Source organism: Zosterops lateralis (assembly GCF_965231275.1).
Source record: "Zosterops lateralis genome assembly, chromosome: 3".
Lineage (NCBI taxonomy): Eukaryota > Metazoa > Chordata > Aves > Passeriformes > Zosteropidae > Zosterops > Zosterops lateralis.
In genome coordinates this window covers 61,436,650-61,453,447 of record NC_139764.1, presented here as the reverse complement: position 1 = coordinate 61,453,447, position 16,798 = coordinate 61,436,650, and the positions used below count along the sequence as shown (strand labels likewise).

The 16,798-nt window shown below is 40.7% G+C and overlaps 1 protein-coding gene across 3 annotated transcripts in view; it reads left to right on the top strand.

Moving 5' to 3' along the window:
• The first annotated feature begins 6,964 nt into the window (after positions 1 to 6,964).
• TPD52L1 (TPD52 like 1) overlaps positions 6,965 to 16,798 on the top strand; it is a 50,262-nt gene continuing 40,428 nt past the window's right edge. For all 3 annotated transcript variants that reach the window (XM_083857333.1, XM_083857332.1, XM_083857334.1), the window contains exon 1: positions 6,965 to 7,143. In XM_083857333.1, the coding sequence (XP_083713459.1) occupies positions 7,125 to 7,143 (19 nt within the window). In that variant the 5' untranslated portion in view covers positions 6,965 to 7,124. The remainder of the gene's footprint in view (positions 7,144 to 16,798) is intronic.

The following is a 16,798-nucleotide window of genomic DNA, read 5'->3' as shown; positions in this document are numbered from 1 at the left end:
TTATTTGAGGAAAGGCTGAGAAGGCTGGGATTGTTCACCTTGAAGGTTCAGGAGGAATCTCATCACTGGGTATAAATACTTGACACTTGCAGTATCACTGGGGCAGCACCTGGGCTTCGTGTTGTGCTGAGGAACACAGGCAATGCTGTCTGAAAAAAGTTTCACCAAAAGACATGTGTGAGTACAATAAAGAGGAGCCCCAAAAGGATTCCAACAACAGACCATAAGAACCAGAAGAATCTGGTGATGCACTTCTGAATCAGAACTTACACTCTAAGTTTCACCAGAGGGTGACTTGGGGAAGGACCTCGCTCTCCCATAGTAATGGGGGAACTTACAGCTGCCTGTGTGTCTTTTACAGGGTGCAGGCTGGGGCAATTTGTGATTCCTTTTTCTCAGGCTTTATACAAAGTTTTCATCTGCAAGAATTAAACTTATTGCCTGGTGTTTAGTTTCTGATGTGTGTAGTAGCAATGTCCATGCCCTACTTCTGAAGGAGAGCTATTGACTCTGCTCTTGGGGAGGTGGAAAGCTTTAGGAGTATAATTACCACTGTTTTATACTCCATACACCATCACTGAAGTTGTTAAAGGTTAATGGCTGATCTGAACAAAAGTTTAGTGGCAACCTGCCTTAAGAGCTTACATGAAGTGACAAGGATGTTCTTTGAAAGGAATGAGGTGACTGTAGCACGGGTGGATGCACATTGTCAGGCAGACTAGCTGAACATGCAACACTTCTGCAAACACAGCATGACATTAAGAACATCGTAATAGGGACTCAACCTAGACATTTAGTCCACACCTGGTTGCACAAAGCAGGATTCAGTTTTATGAAAAGCACTTCAGATGTCACAAGCAGTCTTACCTGGTCTGGAGCTGCTGCTCCAGAGAAGTGCAAGGCTCACACTGGGGTTGGTCTACACATCTCTGCTCTATAGAGGCAACCCAGACTCCCCAGGAACTCCCAGGTGGCATTGAGTGTTTGTCTATAGGTAACTGAGTGCCTTCTGTACTGAATATTTCCAGTCCTTAAAGTTAAATATCTACTAGTATTTTAGAAGTCCTAGGGTATCCTGCCTATCCCAATATGACATTTCACAGAACTCCCACAGATCTTGTGTGATACATGCTAGCTAATGTGGGTATCTTGGTTCTTTTGGGACATCTAAAATGGTTCTGTGTATGTATGTTTAGACATTTAATTGCTTCCCTCCATTCAGGCAGCTAAGTTTAGTCGTGTGCCATCTGGTGTTGAAAGATACCATGAGGGAATCAACTCTGAGCTCTCACGGTTGCAGTTCATCTTGAATCACTCTAAAGCTGTATGTCAAGATGGCATGAACCCATGCCTAGAAATGCTGGATTTCTTTTGTATTCTAACATGAGACATGAGCCTTTACATTGACAAACAGAGTATTTCATCTCACAAGTTATATGAATGAATGCTGAATTTTTATGGCAGCATATATATCTTTTGGAAAGTCCTGAAAGCTTAATGACAACACGTGCTTATACTGTGGCATCCACAAGTCCCAGGATACATGTCAGCAGTTTGCAATCACTTCATGTATAAATTCTAGTCTGATCCAACCTTCATTTTCACTCTCTCTCTCTCTCTCTCTGTTTTATCGGATTGTGGTGAAGAGCTTGATGTGCCTTCGCACTTGCTCATCCTCCATTTTCACCTCATAGTATCCCTTTTCATCCCAGGCGTCCTAGGGTGACTATGATTCTTGTATCCCCAATTGTCTGTTCTGTGTGTGCTGTATGTTGTGTTCTGTACTTTTAAGACTGGTTCTGAGAGTGAAACAGGGAAAGAAGAAGTATGCAGTTTGCTTTGAAAAACAGTGTTCACTCCTCTGCATTTTTCTTCTTCCTCGGAACAGTGTGTTCGTCAGATGCACGGACAGTGGCCAGAGAGAGGTTTCTCCTTTTTTTTTTGCTTTTAGTTAGTTTAGCTAGCTGAGGCAAAGAAGCTTCCTGGACTCTTTTTTTCTTTTTTTCCTTTTTCTTGGGATTTTTTAAATCTGCTCTGGACTGAAAAACCCAGAGGAGGACTGGGATCTTGTGCCCACAGCCCACCAGGGCTTGGACCTTGGCATTTTCCAGCACAAAAGGGACTGGGACTGATAGAGCTGAGAGAGCTGAGCTAACTCACAGCAAGGACTTCTCTCAGTTTTGCCATCTCTCTTCGGAGTGGCGAGAGGTTTCATTGTTTCATATTATTCATTCCTTTTGCTTGTGGGATTTTTTTTTTTTTTTTTTTTTTTTTTTTTTTTTTTTTTTTTTTTTTTTTGGTCAAATAAACAGTTTTTTCCATTTTTCTCCTAGGAAGTTCTTTCCCAGACCAGCTGGGGAGAGGGGCTGTTAGGGTTTTCTCTCCAGAGGAACCCCATTCGGAGGGTTCCTGCCCTAAACCAGGACACCAGGAAAACTGAAAAAACACTTAAGAGAGAGGGGGAAAGATACTCAATTGATAGGACAGTCAGAAATCCGTTGAGTAATGGGGAAAAAAAGTATTTATTTCACTTCTCAAAAATATTTTAAATGACCTCTGCGAGTTGTAAAAACAGAGTAATACTGTCACTGGCAGTCTTGTTACATATTTATCAAAGACAACTGCAGTAAGTAATCAGACCATTATTATAATAAAGATGCTGGCATCAAAAAAGGATCTTGATTCAGATTCTCTGACATTAGGAGCGTAATGATCAATGCTGGATAGCTGATATGAAGTTCAGTCCACTGATCCCAGTTATGAGAAGTCAGGATGTTTGAAAGAAAACAGAATTGTCAAAGAATTAGACAGATATTTTTAATTAATATCAATAATAATGAAAAAAAAATCTGCTTATGATTCTATCACAGAGCAGGTTTCATACAAAGTTCACACTTGAAAATACCACACAAGCTTTGTATCTTCATTCTTATATTCTATCAGTTAGAGCTGGAGAAAAAAAAAATCACGGTAAGAAATGACTAAATAAACTACTTTATCATCAGACTATTATGACAATTTGCAAAGTGGTTTCAGAACCCTTAGGACAATCATGAAAATCTGCTGATAAAAATGTAAATTTAAGATTTCATGTTCAGGTTAAATCACTAAAGAGCAACTTGTTCAGTTGGTTTCTGGTTTTTGTGGGGTTTTTTTCTAAGAATTGTCTTCTGCTGCAGGCTTGGCATGACATCCAGTTACGGGTAGTATGACACACATGATGGCAAAATGAATAGATGCTTAGGTCGTATTCTAAAAAATTCTGCATGTTCCTAGTATATGCATCCTTACAGCCCGCAAGAAAACTTAGGGAAGTCTCCTAAACCAATATCAAAATTCTGTTTTGCAGAACTATTATCTCTTCATATAATCTTATGGATCAGATACCTGTGTAAAGGAAAATATTGTCCTATGGTAAATACATATATGTGATAAAATTAATGTAATGCTTCTTATTTCCATTATGTCTTCAGACCCAGCCCTGTCCTCTGCTACATTTTTTTTTTTTTTACCAAGGTTTACCAAAGAAAGTAAAGGAGAGAGATCTTGGAAGAAATTCCAGGAGTGACTTCATCTTGATATAAGAAAAACATTTTTACAATGAGAGTAATTAATCCCTGGAACAATCTCCAAAGGAATGCGGTTAAGTCCCCATCAGAGTTCACTTTCATGAGCTTCTGGAATGCTTTAGGCACACTTCCTCTCACTCTAGCACCAATGGAAAATGGAGTTAAAAGTTTTACATATTGTTAAGAGGTAAGGTCTAGTGTGTGTTCGCTAATATTGTTCTCTAATTTGTATAATTAGAGAACAATATTTCAACAATTATTTGTATAATTTGTATAAAGCTCTGTGTTATTTTTATAGTGTTTCCAGTATCTTTCTAATATTGTTCTAGTACCTTTTGACCCATGGAACCAGAACCCCACTGTATGAAACTGCAGGCTAAACTGCAATCCCTGCCTGTAAAATACACAGTACAAATAGCATCTTCTGACTGTTGTACACTGTCATAACACTGACATTTCACACTTAATGTTTGCTCTAAATTGCAACATTGCCCTAGACATTAAGTATACAAAGAATGAGAGATGAAAATCCAAAGAACTTACTAAAGGTTAAAGAAAAACTCTGAAAGAAGATTGAGCATATTCTATTTTATTTTTCAGTATTTCTTTCAAATATCAGAACCCACAATATTCTGAGAATTGAACAATTAGCATAGCACATTTGGCAAAGAACTCAATGACATCTGAATGGAAGGAAATAAATTGTAATTTATTGTTGTTGTGTGACCACATGGTTTTTGAGCCTTGTACAAGAAGACATAGAGCATATCCTTGGCTTTTCCATCCATGGCATATTCCTACAAAGATTTAACCTGCTGCTGGAGATCTAACTTTGTATCACAACTGGAATGCTGTGCTTCACTGCAGCCTGCCATCTTTTCTCCAGAGTACATGTATGCACATGCCAGTCCATCCTGCTAAACAATCATTCCGCCTTAAGGACCAGCAAATTTCACTGGTATTTCATTCTATAGAGGGTTTGCATTTCTGTAAATTATTCAGTATTTTTTCCCCATTATTTTCCATGGAAAACCAGTAGGAGTTTAGGATACTCATTGTCATGCAAAATCCTGTCTTAATCTCCATCTGCAAAATGCATGTATTTACTCCCTCCAAGAAGAGAGACATCCACTGAAGTCTGGCACGAGATTGGATGTTGTCACTTTTGTGTCAGAGGACAAGAACCAGTCAGTGCAATGACATAAACATGCCATACATTTATTTGAAGCCTATTGCTGTTTTATTGTGAAAATGGTGTAATCTGAAGTGTGTGATAATACATAATTGTTTCAAAAATAAATAATCTGGCTTTTGTTTTATTCTGACCTCTTAACCAAACAAAACCCAACTGTTTTTAATTTCAGCATGATGGGAGAGACAATGACCTTTCTCAAGCAACGACTAAGCTCCTACAACTTGATTGAGACCTTCCAAGACAGAAAACAAAGTCTGAATTATGCCAGTCTCTTCAGACATACAAGTTAAACAAAATCTCTTGCACGGCAAACTTGATGAGGAATCTCACTAAATCAGTGATGTATGTGGGACAATATAAAAATGCATCCTGTTGTACTGTAGTTAGAAAATTAATCAGCTATTTTACAATTAAATTGCGTAATTTCAATGGGATAATAATTTTCTAATAAAACCCACCTTTTAAGATGCTGATTTCCTAGCTGCATGTTGCAGGAGGATATTGTAAATGACTGGCTGTCAAACATGCCACAAGATGGACATATTACTGTGGAACAAGACTTTTAGATTTGTTTTCCTATTTAAAGCTCTCTTAAATACAGAACTAGTTTTGTTGTTCGCCCTAACTTGTTAGGTAAAACACTGGTTGGATTTTCTTTACAGTAGAGGGCATTCCTGGTGTGGAAAAAGAAGTAATGTATCTAAATGTAATCTAAATGTAAAGGATAAACCAAACTCAGCATATAAGTACCTGGTAAAATTTCCTGTTGTTCAGTAATTTGAATAGCATATGATTGTAAGATTTGTAATTAGGCTTGTACATAAACAGTGTTGATAATATTGTTGTAGCCCTGTAAGTAGATTGGGTGCTGAGTTTTCATCATGCTTCATACAAACTGCTTATGCTGCTTTAGAAAGCTCTGCCTATATTTGCAGAAACGTACATTTTCTAATTATGCTGATAGTTTCACACATTGAGAGAAATTTCTCAGCCATTTCATGCAGTTGTGGCTGGATTTGGCTTTCTGTTTTTTTCATGTAAAAGTTGCTAGCATTTCTGAGCTCAAATCTTGTCACGGTAAGATGTCTCTGCATTTGAAATGACATGAGTGCAGGAATTCATTCTTCTGACAACCTCTGTTCTGCTTTTGTCAGTGGTAAATTCCAGCTCAAGGAGATGTCAAATCACAATGAAGAGAGGTTTGCCTAGGAAAAAATAATGATAATTCATGCCTTACGGAAATTAAAATTCAAACCCACAAACGTGTGTGTGTTAAAGGAAAACCTCATTAGATCCGTACAAATTAAAGCTGTTTCTGCCTTAGTTTTCTAATTTTTTTTGTAAAAACAAAGTTGGAAAATAAGTAATTTTGATGCTTTGCTACAAAATTTTAATGAAAAAAGAAACTCTTATTTTCTAGCTATAAATGTTCTTTTTTCTTAAACTGAACCACATAATAATTTTCTTTTGGATAATTTTCTTCCATCAAAGCATTACCCATTTTTATAATTTCACAAACCAATGTCCAGTAGTTCTTTCATTTGCCTTTACTGTCTTTCTGTCTTTGTTTTTAGTAGCACAGGCCTTGAGACTCTCTGTGTCCTTAGTGCGTCCTGGGGGCATTCAGCAGTATCATATGCTCAAATTAGACACAGTGTCTGACTGATAGATACACGGATAATCAGCCACGGTGAAGGCAGCCTTGCTAAAGCAATATTCTGGCCCCAGGAGTGAAGTTAATGTGGACTGGTAACAAAGTGTGGAAGTTGTGTTGGCAGGAGCAGACCCACAGTCAATCTGTGCTGCAGCGTGAGCTGTCTATAGCCACGCCACACAGAAATAGCAGGATACAGACCTGTGTGCTGGGGAAAATAAATAACTTTACTTAAGCTGCTAAGTATCCATGATAGCGCAGGCTCTGCCATTCCTTTGCATGTGTTCCCGTGCTTCTGCCATAGGAAGTATTGAACCTGACATCCACAGGTAGGCGGGTACGCCACGAACTCCTTCATTTCAGGCTCCTGACCCTTCACCGCGCCGCTGGTACACCAGGCGTGCCTTTGCGGCTCCAGGCTTCCCCTGGGAGGAAGCCCCGAGTCCCTCCCAGGAGGGGGGACAGCCGTGCCGGCCGGGGTGTTTGCTGTGCGGTGGCGATGGTGGTGACCCTGAGGCGCTGAGGGGCTGCCCCGGGCCGGGGCCTCTGCAGGGCCAGGGGGGCGCTCCCGCTGAGCGGCGCTGCCGGGCCTGGCCGCGAGGGGGCGCCGCGGGGCGGGGCGGGGCGGGAGCGGCGCGGGGCGGCCCCGCTGTCAGCGCCCCCGAGCCGGGCTGGAGCCGCAGGCACGGCCGAGCCCCGCGCTGCCATGGAGCCGCAGGCACGCGGTGAGTCTCGGCGGGACGGAGCCCTCCGGGAAGGGAGCGCGGGGGTCTCGTCCCTTTGGCCCGGAGCAGCGCTCACCCCTCGGGGAGGGCCGAGGCGGCGCGGGGACAGCGGGAATTGGGGCGGGGAGAGCCCGAGGGGAGCCGCGCCCCGGGGCTCGGCCGGGGAGAGCAGCGGGTGATGAGCCGTGGCCGTGAGCGGCTCCCCGTGAGCGCTGCCCGGCTCCTGTGGCAGCCCCATGCTCGGCCGGGAAGCGCGGCATGACCGGCCCGGCCCGGCCCGGCCCGCGGGGCGCCTCGCCCTGCGCCCCGTGCTCCATCCCGGGCCGCGCTCCCCTGGGCTTGCCTTAGAGTGGGGTGTTGGCGGCCGCGTTCTCCTCCCACGGTCAGGTAGCCGGCTGACAACTCTGTGTGAAGTTAGTCCCGTCGAGGTTTGTTGGTCGTTAGAGGTATTTTCGTGTGTCCTGCTCCGCCGGCCGCCCCCTCCCCGGGCCGGGCTGCCCCCGCCGCCTGCCGGGCCCGGCGGGACGGGACGGGACGGGGCCAGCCCAGCCCCAGCCCAGCCCGAGCCCAGCCCTGCCCTGGGGGCACCGGGGGGCGGGAGCCGCCTCCAGCAGCAGAGACCCTGCGACTCGGCTTCCAGCAAAACTCTGCATCCACCGAGAGCCGCTTAAAACTGGATCCGCTAAAATGCTTTTGCAGGTTTGCAAACACGGCGTTCGTTCACTTAAAGTGAGCGTTTTCTGTTTGAACAGCTATGGCTTACTTAGCTGTTGATACCTCTCTCTCGATAGAGTTAATTGGCGTCCAAAGAAGAGAAGAAACTTTTCATGCAAGTTACAAAGGATGCAACTTTGGGTCAGCCTAAGAGATTTAGCACAGACAGGTCTTACTCACCTTTATAATCTGCCTTCTGTTTTCTAAAGAACCTCAGGGCTTTGTCACATAGGACTAAGCAGGTGGTACGAGTATTTCTGCAAAACCAGAGTGTTCAGGAAACATTTTATGTCGTCTGTAAATCAGGGAGATGAAATAAGCAGGAGACGTATGCTCGTTGAAACTAACTGAAAAAATAGACTTCCTAATTCCTAATGGGATAGTTAAAATCTGCCTTAAACAAATACACTTAGAAGAGGCAATGTTGGCTGCAAATACATTTGTATGTAAAGGAATACAGTGGAAAATTTGAGTTCATGATGCTTGTGAATGAGAACCATTCTGGCAAATGTTGTGTATGTTGCTGTCTCAATGGCTGTCCCATGGCTGAAGTTGCCTGCCGAAATAAACAGATCTGTGGCTCAGTTCTCGGGATTTTTAGAAGTCAGTATTAAATTTACAGCATCACAGTGTTATTTAAAGTAATTTTCTGAATACATCTGTGTAGCTACTATGATGGGAGCTCCTGTTCATTAAACAGGAACTTCATAGGATACAGAATTTGGATAATTTCTTGTTTTGTAGGGCTGATGGAAAACAGTATCAGATTCTGGTTAGCTGGATAGTGATATATGTACATGGGAATCTTTTGCCTTCTCTGACTAGTAAGATGAGTAAACACTGATGTTCTCAGTGTGTGTTAAAAATTTAGGTCAATAAATGTGTTTTGCTAATGTATATTTGCATTGGCAACTCTGTTACTTCCTCAGGTCTTGAATGAATTCTTCTAGATGAGTATCTATTGGCTAGTGACAGAATGTAAAATTTTACCTGTACTCAATTCTTGAATCACTTTTTTCTTTGATTTCTCACCTGTGTGTTTTATTTCTACAGTCTCTCAGAACAGTCTCCTATTACTAAAAAAAAAAAAACAACCAAACAAAAAACTAATGCTTTGATAAACTAGCAGTACAATCCAAGATTTTTGTGGTAGGTATTTGCATGCCAGCAGACATTTTTTTTTTACCTTCCCTTTCCTTCTAGACTTAATTTAGTGCATGCTACTGTGGTTAGGGAGCCTTGCTGGCAAGAAGAATTCAACCTGTATGTGTCTAATGCTGTCAAATTCAGTTAAGTACATCTAAGCACTGGCCAGAAGTTGGAATTTTTCAATCCCAGTTACGTGTTTTGCAGAGTACAGTTATAGCGGTTTACTAACAAAACAGTAGCAATTTGCTTGAAAGACTGCTCTACTTCCAATATCTCCTTAAGCAGCAGGAGAAATGTATATACATTTGAATGAGTTTATTAATTGCTTCTGAAGAACTTTGAGATGCCCATAGAGAAATGAATCCTGAATGGTTTGTTCCAGTGTGCTCTGCTGGGATATTGTGTTCCAACTGAAAAGATAAAGAAAAAGCTATGCATTTAAGAGAATTTAAAAGCATAATTGTGTTGTTTGTGCCATTTTATATTGTCCTTAAGGTAGGCTATGCCTGAGTAGAGCAATTTTATGTTCAAGAAATGCATGCAAGTATAAAACACAGATTTCTTCAGAGCAGGAAAATCATTTTTGTCAGCATTTTTATATAGCAGCGTGAGTCAACCTGATGAATCTTAATGAAACTGTGGACAAAAGAAAAGTGTTAGGTGTAAATGTATCAAGGTACTGGGTAGAGGTCACAGCTAAACACCATGAATTTCTGGGTCGTTCAAGACACAACATAGTATCTGTCCATGCCCCAAAGACTCTGAAAATTAAATGCTCTTATATTTACTTTAAAGTAGTAGAAAGAGTTCATGGACTGAAACTGTTATTACTGGAATTACTTATACTTAAACATATTGAATATGTCTGGCAGCATTCATGTGAATGAACTAGATGAGGCAGTGAACCAGACAGAGAGTAATAATAATTCATGTTAAAATTATTTTCTTAAGAAATAGCCATATGTGCCATGTAAACAAATTTATATATGTAATATAATAAATTTTACTTTATATAAATTTTATCTTTAAGCCTCTGAGTGCTTTTTTCTTTGATTAATTTTTGGTCTTAATGGAAGAGCTTATCTGGGAACACACCAGCTAGGCTTGTACTAGGTGCTAAAAATTTCATAAGAGCATATTTGTTTTCCTTCCTATGGCTGCCAGTCATTTCTCAAGTGAAAAGTTTGGAAATCTGAAGAACAGTGTTTTTCTTTTGAAAGGGAGAAAGATGCGAACTGTGTATTTTCCTCTCATCAGACCCATTCTACTCCAGGTCCAGATTAAGTGACTATCACATGTAGTCCTCCTTTCCATTTTAAAACTGTGAATAGCCTGTAATAATGACAGTACCATGGATGTCTTACTCTGTCTCTCATCTGAGAATCCCATGTGACTTTAACACTGGAGCTTTGCTCATTATACATTTCTCTCCTTTTGCAATAATTCTCCATTTCTTAATGCATCCAGATATTGTTGTACCTTCTTTCTCTGTCACATCTTCTCTTGATTCTTGCTCTGATGAAGAGCTTTGATGTGCAGCTTTCTGCTCCCTTTTTACCTACACAGGTAGCTCAACCAGCTGCTTGCACTGAAGGGGTTTTAAGGCATTTCCCTGTCCTAGCAATTCTCCTTAGAGCTGTTCCTGACAGATGTGTTGCATCCTCAGCCAATTGTTCATTGTAGCCATAATAGCTTGTGGTGGCTACACTCACCCCTGTCAGGTACTGTGGTGAGAGCTGTGGTTAGTTCAGATGTTGGATGACTCCTTCTTGAGGCCTTATCTTGTGGGCTCTGCAGTACCTCGCTTCCTCTCTCTGCTCTGTGCAGCTGCCACGCTCCTTCTGGGATCCTCAAGCCAGCTGCATCTGCCCTGTGATGTTACAGAGCAGAGAGGCAGAACCTTGGCATGTGCTTTTTTGAGTGGAGCTTGTGATCAGAGGAATATCCTCAGATGTCGTAGCATCAGCCCACTGCCCTCTCCCTGCCACTGTGGCACCTGCCATCTCAGGGTCAGGTGTTTTGAGGTCTCCATGGTGGGAGGCAGTGCTGGGGAGGACTTGTGTCACCTGTGATACGATGTACAAGACTTGCCAAAATGGCACTGGCAGCTTGGTCAGCATTCCCTGTCCTTGCTAGCTATTCACATGGTTACTAATCCAGATAGGAATGTGGATAGAGTCAGTCTGGCAGTGGGAAGGGGAGATAGAGAAAACACGGTGTTGTTACCTCACTGCAGCAGCAGTGCTGTAGCCATCACACCAAAGCAGTGTCTTGCTGGAAAGGGCAGCATCTTCCCTATCCTTGTGTTTGAGTCTGCTGCGTTACCAAGCAGCACTGGCTATTTTGATCTATATTCACTTTTCCCTCTAAGGACAGAGTAAAACTACTGGTTTGGAGCTAATTTAGTGTAGTTGTTTAATGAGAAGTGCCTGTCCACATGTACTTTTTGAGGCATCAGGATTCACTCTAGTTATCCAGGGGTTTGTGCTGTCTCTGTACGGCCTTCTAGAGCTCCACCATGAAAGCAGGAGAGAGGACTTTGCCAAGGGTCAGGAGGATATTGGAGTAATTGAACCAGCCAGTGATAACCTGCTTATTTCACTGCATGATGGAAGTTTCAGCTGCTGTGTTAATAAGACCACATGAAGAGGAGGTCGAGTGAAAAAGGCAGGGTTGTAATTTATCATAGGATTCTAAAATATTGCACAAATATTGATCCTTAAATGGTGCACGAAGCTCGAAATATTTGCTCTTTCATGCTTTTTATACTACAAGAAGAGAAAATGCATGTGTGGAATGAGTTATTTGGTATATCAGATTTTAAGCAAGTCAGTGCCTGAAATCAAATGCAGTGCTTCTCTTTTACACTTTTGAACCTGTACTGTTTTCAGCTTCATGACTCTTGTCACAGGTTGAAATTCAGTTTGCTGAGGCTGAGAAAATTTGAGTGGCTTCATGCTACACCTGAGAACTGAAAATAGCATACTGTGAGAGTTGGAAATGAGATATAAAAAAAGAGACCTTGTCTAAAATTTGGGGCCAGTCTTACAAGTCTTTTTAACTTTGCCAGTTTTGCAGCCATGAGGACATAAAATGTAGAACATGCTAAAACAAAGACATCTAACCCTGAATCATGTTTTAAAAATTAATTCTTGCTGTATTTTTTTCTCCTATGTCTCATTTTCACAGGTCTGGTGGTATGAGCCTTACAAAGCAGCACAAGTATAATCTGAGTCTGCTCTCTGTGCAGACTCAAGTGCACTAGTGGAAAGATGAGTTTGCTGATGCAGTCCTGATGTGCCTCACTGACTAGTACAGTAGAGAAATGTGTGGAACTTTTGAGGTGCTCTGCTTAGGTCATGTGCTGCTTGAAGAATGTGGCACAACCTTGGCTGAAGATTGCAGAGGATTTGAAGGAATGTTGTCATATTTAAAATTTTTTATGTATCATTTGGTAGCTTGTTTTAGAGCAAGCCTGAAATTCGGATTTAGAAAGAATTTACTCAACCCTTGATTCAGGAATTGTTTTCAAGGTAAAATTAATTCTTGCTTTCGAATTAGAAAATACCTCTTGAGGGTATAGATAAAAATGAGATCTGGGCAGGCTAGTTTTATTTGATTTTATTTGTATCTCATAGAAATGCACAGTTGCAATGCCAAATGTAGTATGCTGTAGTCATATCACTGCTGTGTGATATGGGCCTTTTGGCTGCTGTGTGCTCTGGACCCATCTTGTGTGAGAAATGGTGAGAAGGGACTGACATACAGATTTTAGTATCAGATGTCAGACTGACCTTCTTCAAAACCCTTCAAAACTATATAAGCAGATTTGTTTGATTCTTTGGAACAGAAGTGATATTACTTAACCATCTTTGAGGTCTATGGATCAAAATCATATCTATCTAGACTATCATCATTGCACTTCTACATCCATGATGTGGTTAAGTGTTGTGGGTGAGTAATTGTAATAGACATATTTAGCAAGTGCTGGCATTGTTCTTTAGCAGTGAATCTTCCTTTTCTTTCTCTTGTGCTGTCTCTCAGTCCCTTTTTCACTTCATACAAAGAAATAGAATGGCAACTGTGAGGCTCTTGTTGCAAGTGTTATCGAAAAGTATAAAACAAGTGCAAGAATGCAACAAGTACAAAGTGATACTTCCTGAAGTGCCATCCTACAGTAATGATAAAGCTCTTATTAGTGTCTTCAATTTTCACTTTTCTGCTTGGGTACATTTTACCTTTTCTGCGTTTTTGGGATTTAAAATTGCTGGATGATAAAAAGGGCTTCTAAAAGGCTGCTCTTGTTAATTAATGACTTCTGTGCAAGATTTCTTGAACTTTTTGATCCTTTGTTACTTCCAGCAAAAATTTTATTGTGCTTATATTAATGGCATGTGGTTCATGGCATGATAAAGTGCAGGATCCACTATTGGATCCCCAAGCAGACAGAAAGATCCCACTTCAAATAGTTGCATAAAATACTAGGAATTCTTTTATTCTCTTCAGGTTACCTGTCATGTTTTCTTACGTAAGCTGGTTATTGAAAAATATCTCATGCTTGTAGCTAAAACCCCAGTCTTTTACAGCAACCAAATAATAATACAGCAGTAAAATTTATAAAGACAGGTTTACAGAGAAAAGGAAAAGTAATGGTTATGTGCACATATCCCATGGCCAGATAAAATAGCTTCTCTCATTTAGCCTGCTCTTCTACTGATGGGCTTTCAGATGCTTAGGAGCTATGTAGTCAGTGATCCAGTTCTTGGATAATTTTTTTCATCTTTGCCTTTCTGGTCATTGAAGGAGAATCCATGGAGCTCAGAGAAGTGGGCTGGGGGTATAAAGAACAGAAGGAGGTCTAATGACTTGAGTCATTTCCAGAAATGGAAGGCAATGATATGTCTTGAGGAGTGAGTTCCTTCTGAAGTAAGAAGGGCTGTCAGGAAGAATGCATACTTCTGGGGTTTTTTGTTGGTCTTCTAGGGTTTGCTTTCTGTAAAGTTGTCCTGCTCTCACCACTAACGTACTTTAGCCAGCAATTATCCTTGCTATCTACCAAGAGCATAATGAAAATACACAGGAACTAGAATACTAGTGGTGCTTTAGGCAGAGAGAAAGCTAAAACTACATTCCTTAAAAGCTAAAAACTAAGAAACCTACAGCTGCATTCAGAAAACATTTTTGATAATCATAGAAGTGTGGAGTGCCTATAGAGACGGTGTTGATTTTCCCAGTGAAAAGTGTTTGCACAAAATGTTTACATAGCAGGCAGCACAGTTTATTTTTATGTGCTTTCTTGCTGAAAGGGCTACTTTTGTTTGTTGATCAATGAAGTTGTTAGGGCCAGATCCTCTCCAATCTGTTTCTTCCTCTATTGTGAACCATTCTTTCTGTTTTTTTCTTTGCATTTATACAGTCTGATTTTTTTCTGGATTTTGCATTAATTTGTGAAATACCCTTCCTTCTTATCCATCCAAATACATAAGTTGTCTCTTTAGTGCCTGTGCCATGCTTTCAAATTTCATTTAATAATTGCCTAATAATTAAAGTTACTAACAAAAATTGTAAATAAAGCCTAATTTAAAACAATGTATGGTATGAATTTAAAAGGTGTGATTTATATTCTGTAAATATTTATAAATGGTAGCTGAAGAGAGGTAATGTTTTCTATGTTTGCTTCTTCAGTAAAGAGTTATGTTTTTCTGTGTTCACCTGTTTGTTAAATTATCTTTTCACCAGTTTCCTCACCAGGAAATTGCCTTGCCTCCTGGGTTGGGACTAAGGTGATGCAGGTTTGTGGTTACAAAAAGGTGGTTCATAACCCTCTAAAAGTTATAAAATATTTCTGCATAGTTGCATCAGAATAACTGTTTTCATTGTTCTTTAGGTGGATTTAGTAGTAAGCTGATATTGGCTCAGGCATTTTAGATACTTATTTTATTCCTCTTTCTGTGTTTCTCACTTGAATTAAAATGTTCTTAAATGCACAGAGTAGACTTCAGGTCACACTAAGATTTTTAGAGGATGATATGGAGCAAGTGTGTCTAGTTAAAAGATCTTCTGAGGGCCTTAGATATTTTATATTCTTTCTCTGGTGCATGATGGGCTGTTGCAGGCTAAATTTTCATTTAAAAGTGATCAGAGATAGTTGTATTTAAACACATCTAGATTTTTCTTAGAGATGAGTAAAATATATGTACATTACAGTGTTAGAGGGGCAATTATTCCAGGAACAGAAGATTATCTTGTGCTCAAAGTATTTTAGGTAGATGGCAGCTATTAAATTATTATTGTGGGAGGAAGGAATCAAAGTCATGATCAGGGAGAATGATTTTTGCCATGTCATTACCTAACCAGTGCTGCGCATTATTATGTGCATATGAGGAAGCAGTTATGCCATGTGCTCTTGCAAGAGAAAATCCTTCAGTCATATAGTGGGACAGGTGGTTCAGAACTCTGATAGCAAAGAAAAGATGATGGTGAAGAAGGAGCAATTACTTGAATAGCCTGACTGAGTAAAAAAAAAAAAAAAAAGGCTGCTGAATAATGCCATTCAAACATTCATATAAACTGAATCACAATGCAGACTTGAAGACTTAAATAAGGTCTTTGAAGAGCTAAATAACAGATATTATCAGGAAACTGGAAGTCAGATACTACAGATGAGGGAAAAATGTATTCTCTTGGTTTAAAATTGCTTCAGAAAACAGAGTAGTATAGATAATCAGCAGTATAGATGAAGCCTGCAGTAAGCACAAGGAATAAAGAGTATGTAATGATAATAGTTTGTACCCATTTAGGAGAGGCTCAAACATAGGAACCAGATTTAGACCTAGATCCAGAATTAGAAGGCTTCTCAGTTGTGTCCAGTTCTGCACAGAAATACAGAGCATGGACATGTCCTGAAAAGGGAGCAGCAGTACTTTGATCATAGTTATGTGCTGTGTGTGGGAGTCAAGGATGGGGAGGGTAAGAAGAGAGAGAAATTTTAACAATTGAGTAGGGATAAAGATGTGAATGAAGGTTATTAGCAGAGATGCCAATATTGGAGTTCTGGTTTATTTCAGAAAAATACATTGTGTTATGTCCATCTTGCAACAACTTCCTCAATAAAATATTCTTACGGAAGATAGTAGAAGAGTGAAGACAAGGAGTGTCTTATGCTCATTCTCTCGACCTTCTTAAGGTACTGAAGTTGAAACAGGCATTATTTTACACTGGGTTCTGTAAAGATTCTAGGTTGGAGGTTTGAATGATATTCTTGCCACTTGAATGTGGTCTAATGCAACCTCAGTGGTGTGCCAACTCATGCCATGTACTTAGCTAAACCCTGTCCTTCTCTTGACCATTGGCCTGCCGTGTGCCCACAGCAGCTGTCATAGAAGCTCACCCTCTTTGGTCCAGGGCTTATCTTCCCAGCTGATCTTCAAAGGAAAAAAGAGCCCACACTCTGCCTGAGTCAGTTGCCATTTTCTGCTGGTCTTTGAGGGTGAATTGCGGACCTCAAAGATTGAGGCTGCATGGTGTGGCTGGAAGTGCTAGTCTGTCTCCTGGTCCAAGCCCTCTTCCTGGAGCATGGTCTTTGTGTCAATAGAATGACTGCATGGGGCATCCCACCTGTTTCTACACAGCCAGGGCCCTAAACCCCAGGTGTCTCCACTCAGAGCTCCACTAAACAAACAGATTTGTTTGTAATGGTGTTTTATATAACATTGTGTGGGCAAAGCCACAAAGTTAATGATGCCAAAACCTCTGAAGGCCTTAGCATGGAGCTTAACACTAGGAGCAGAAT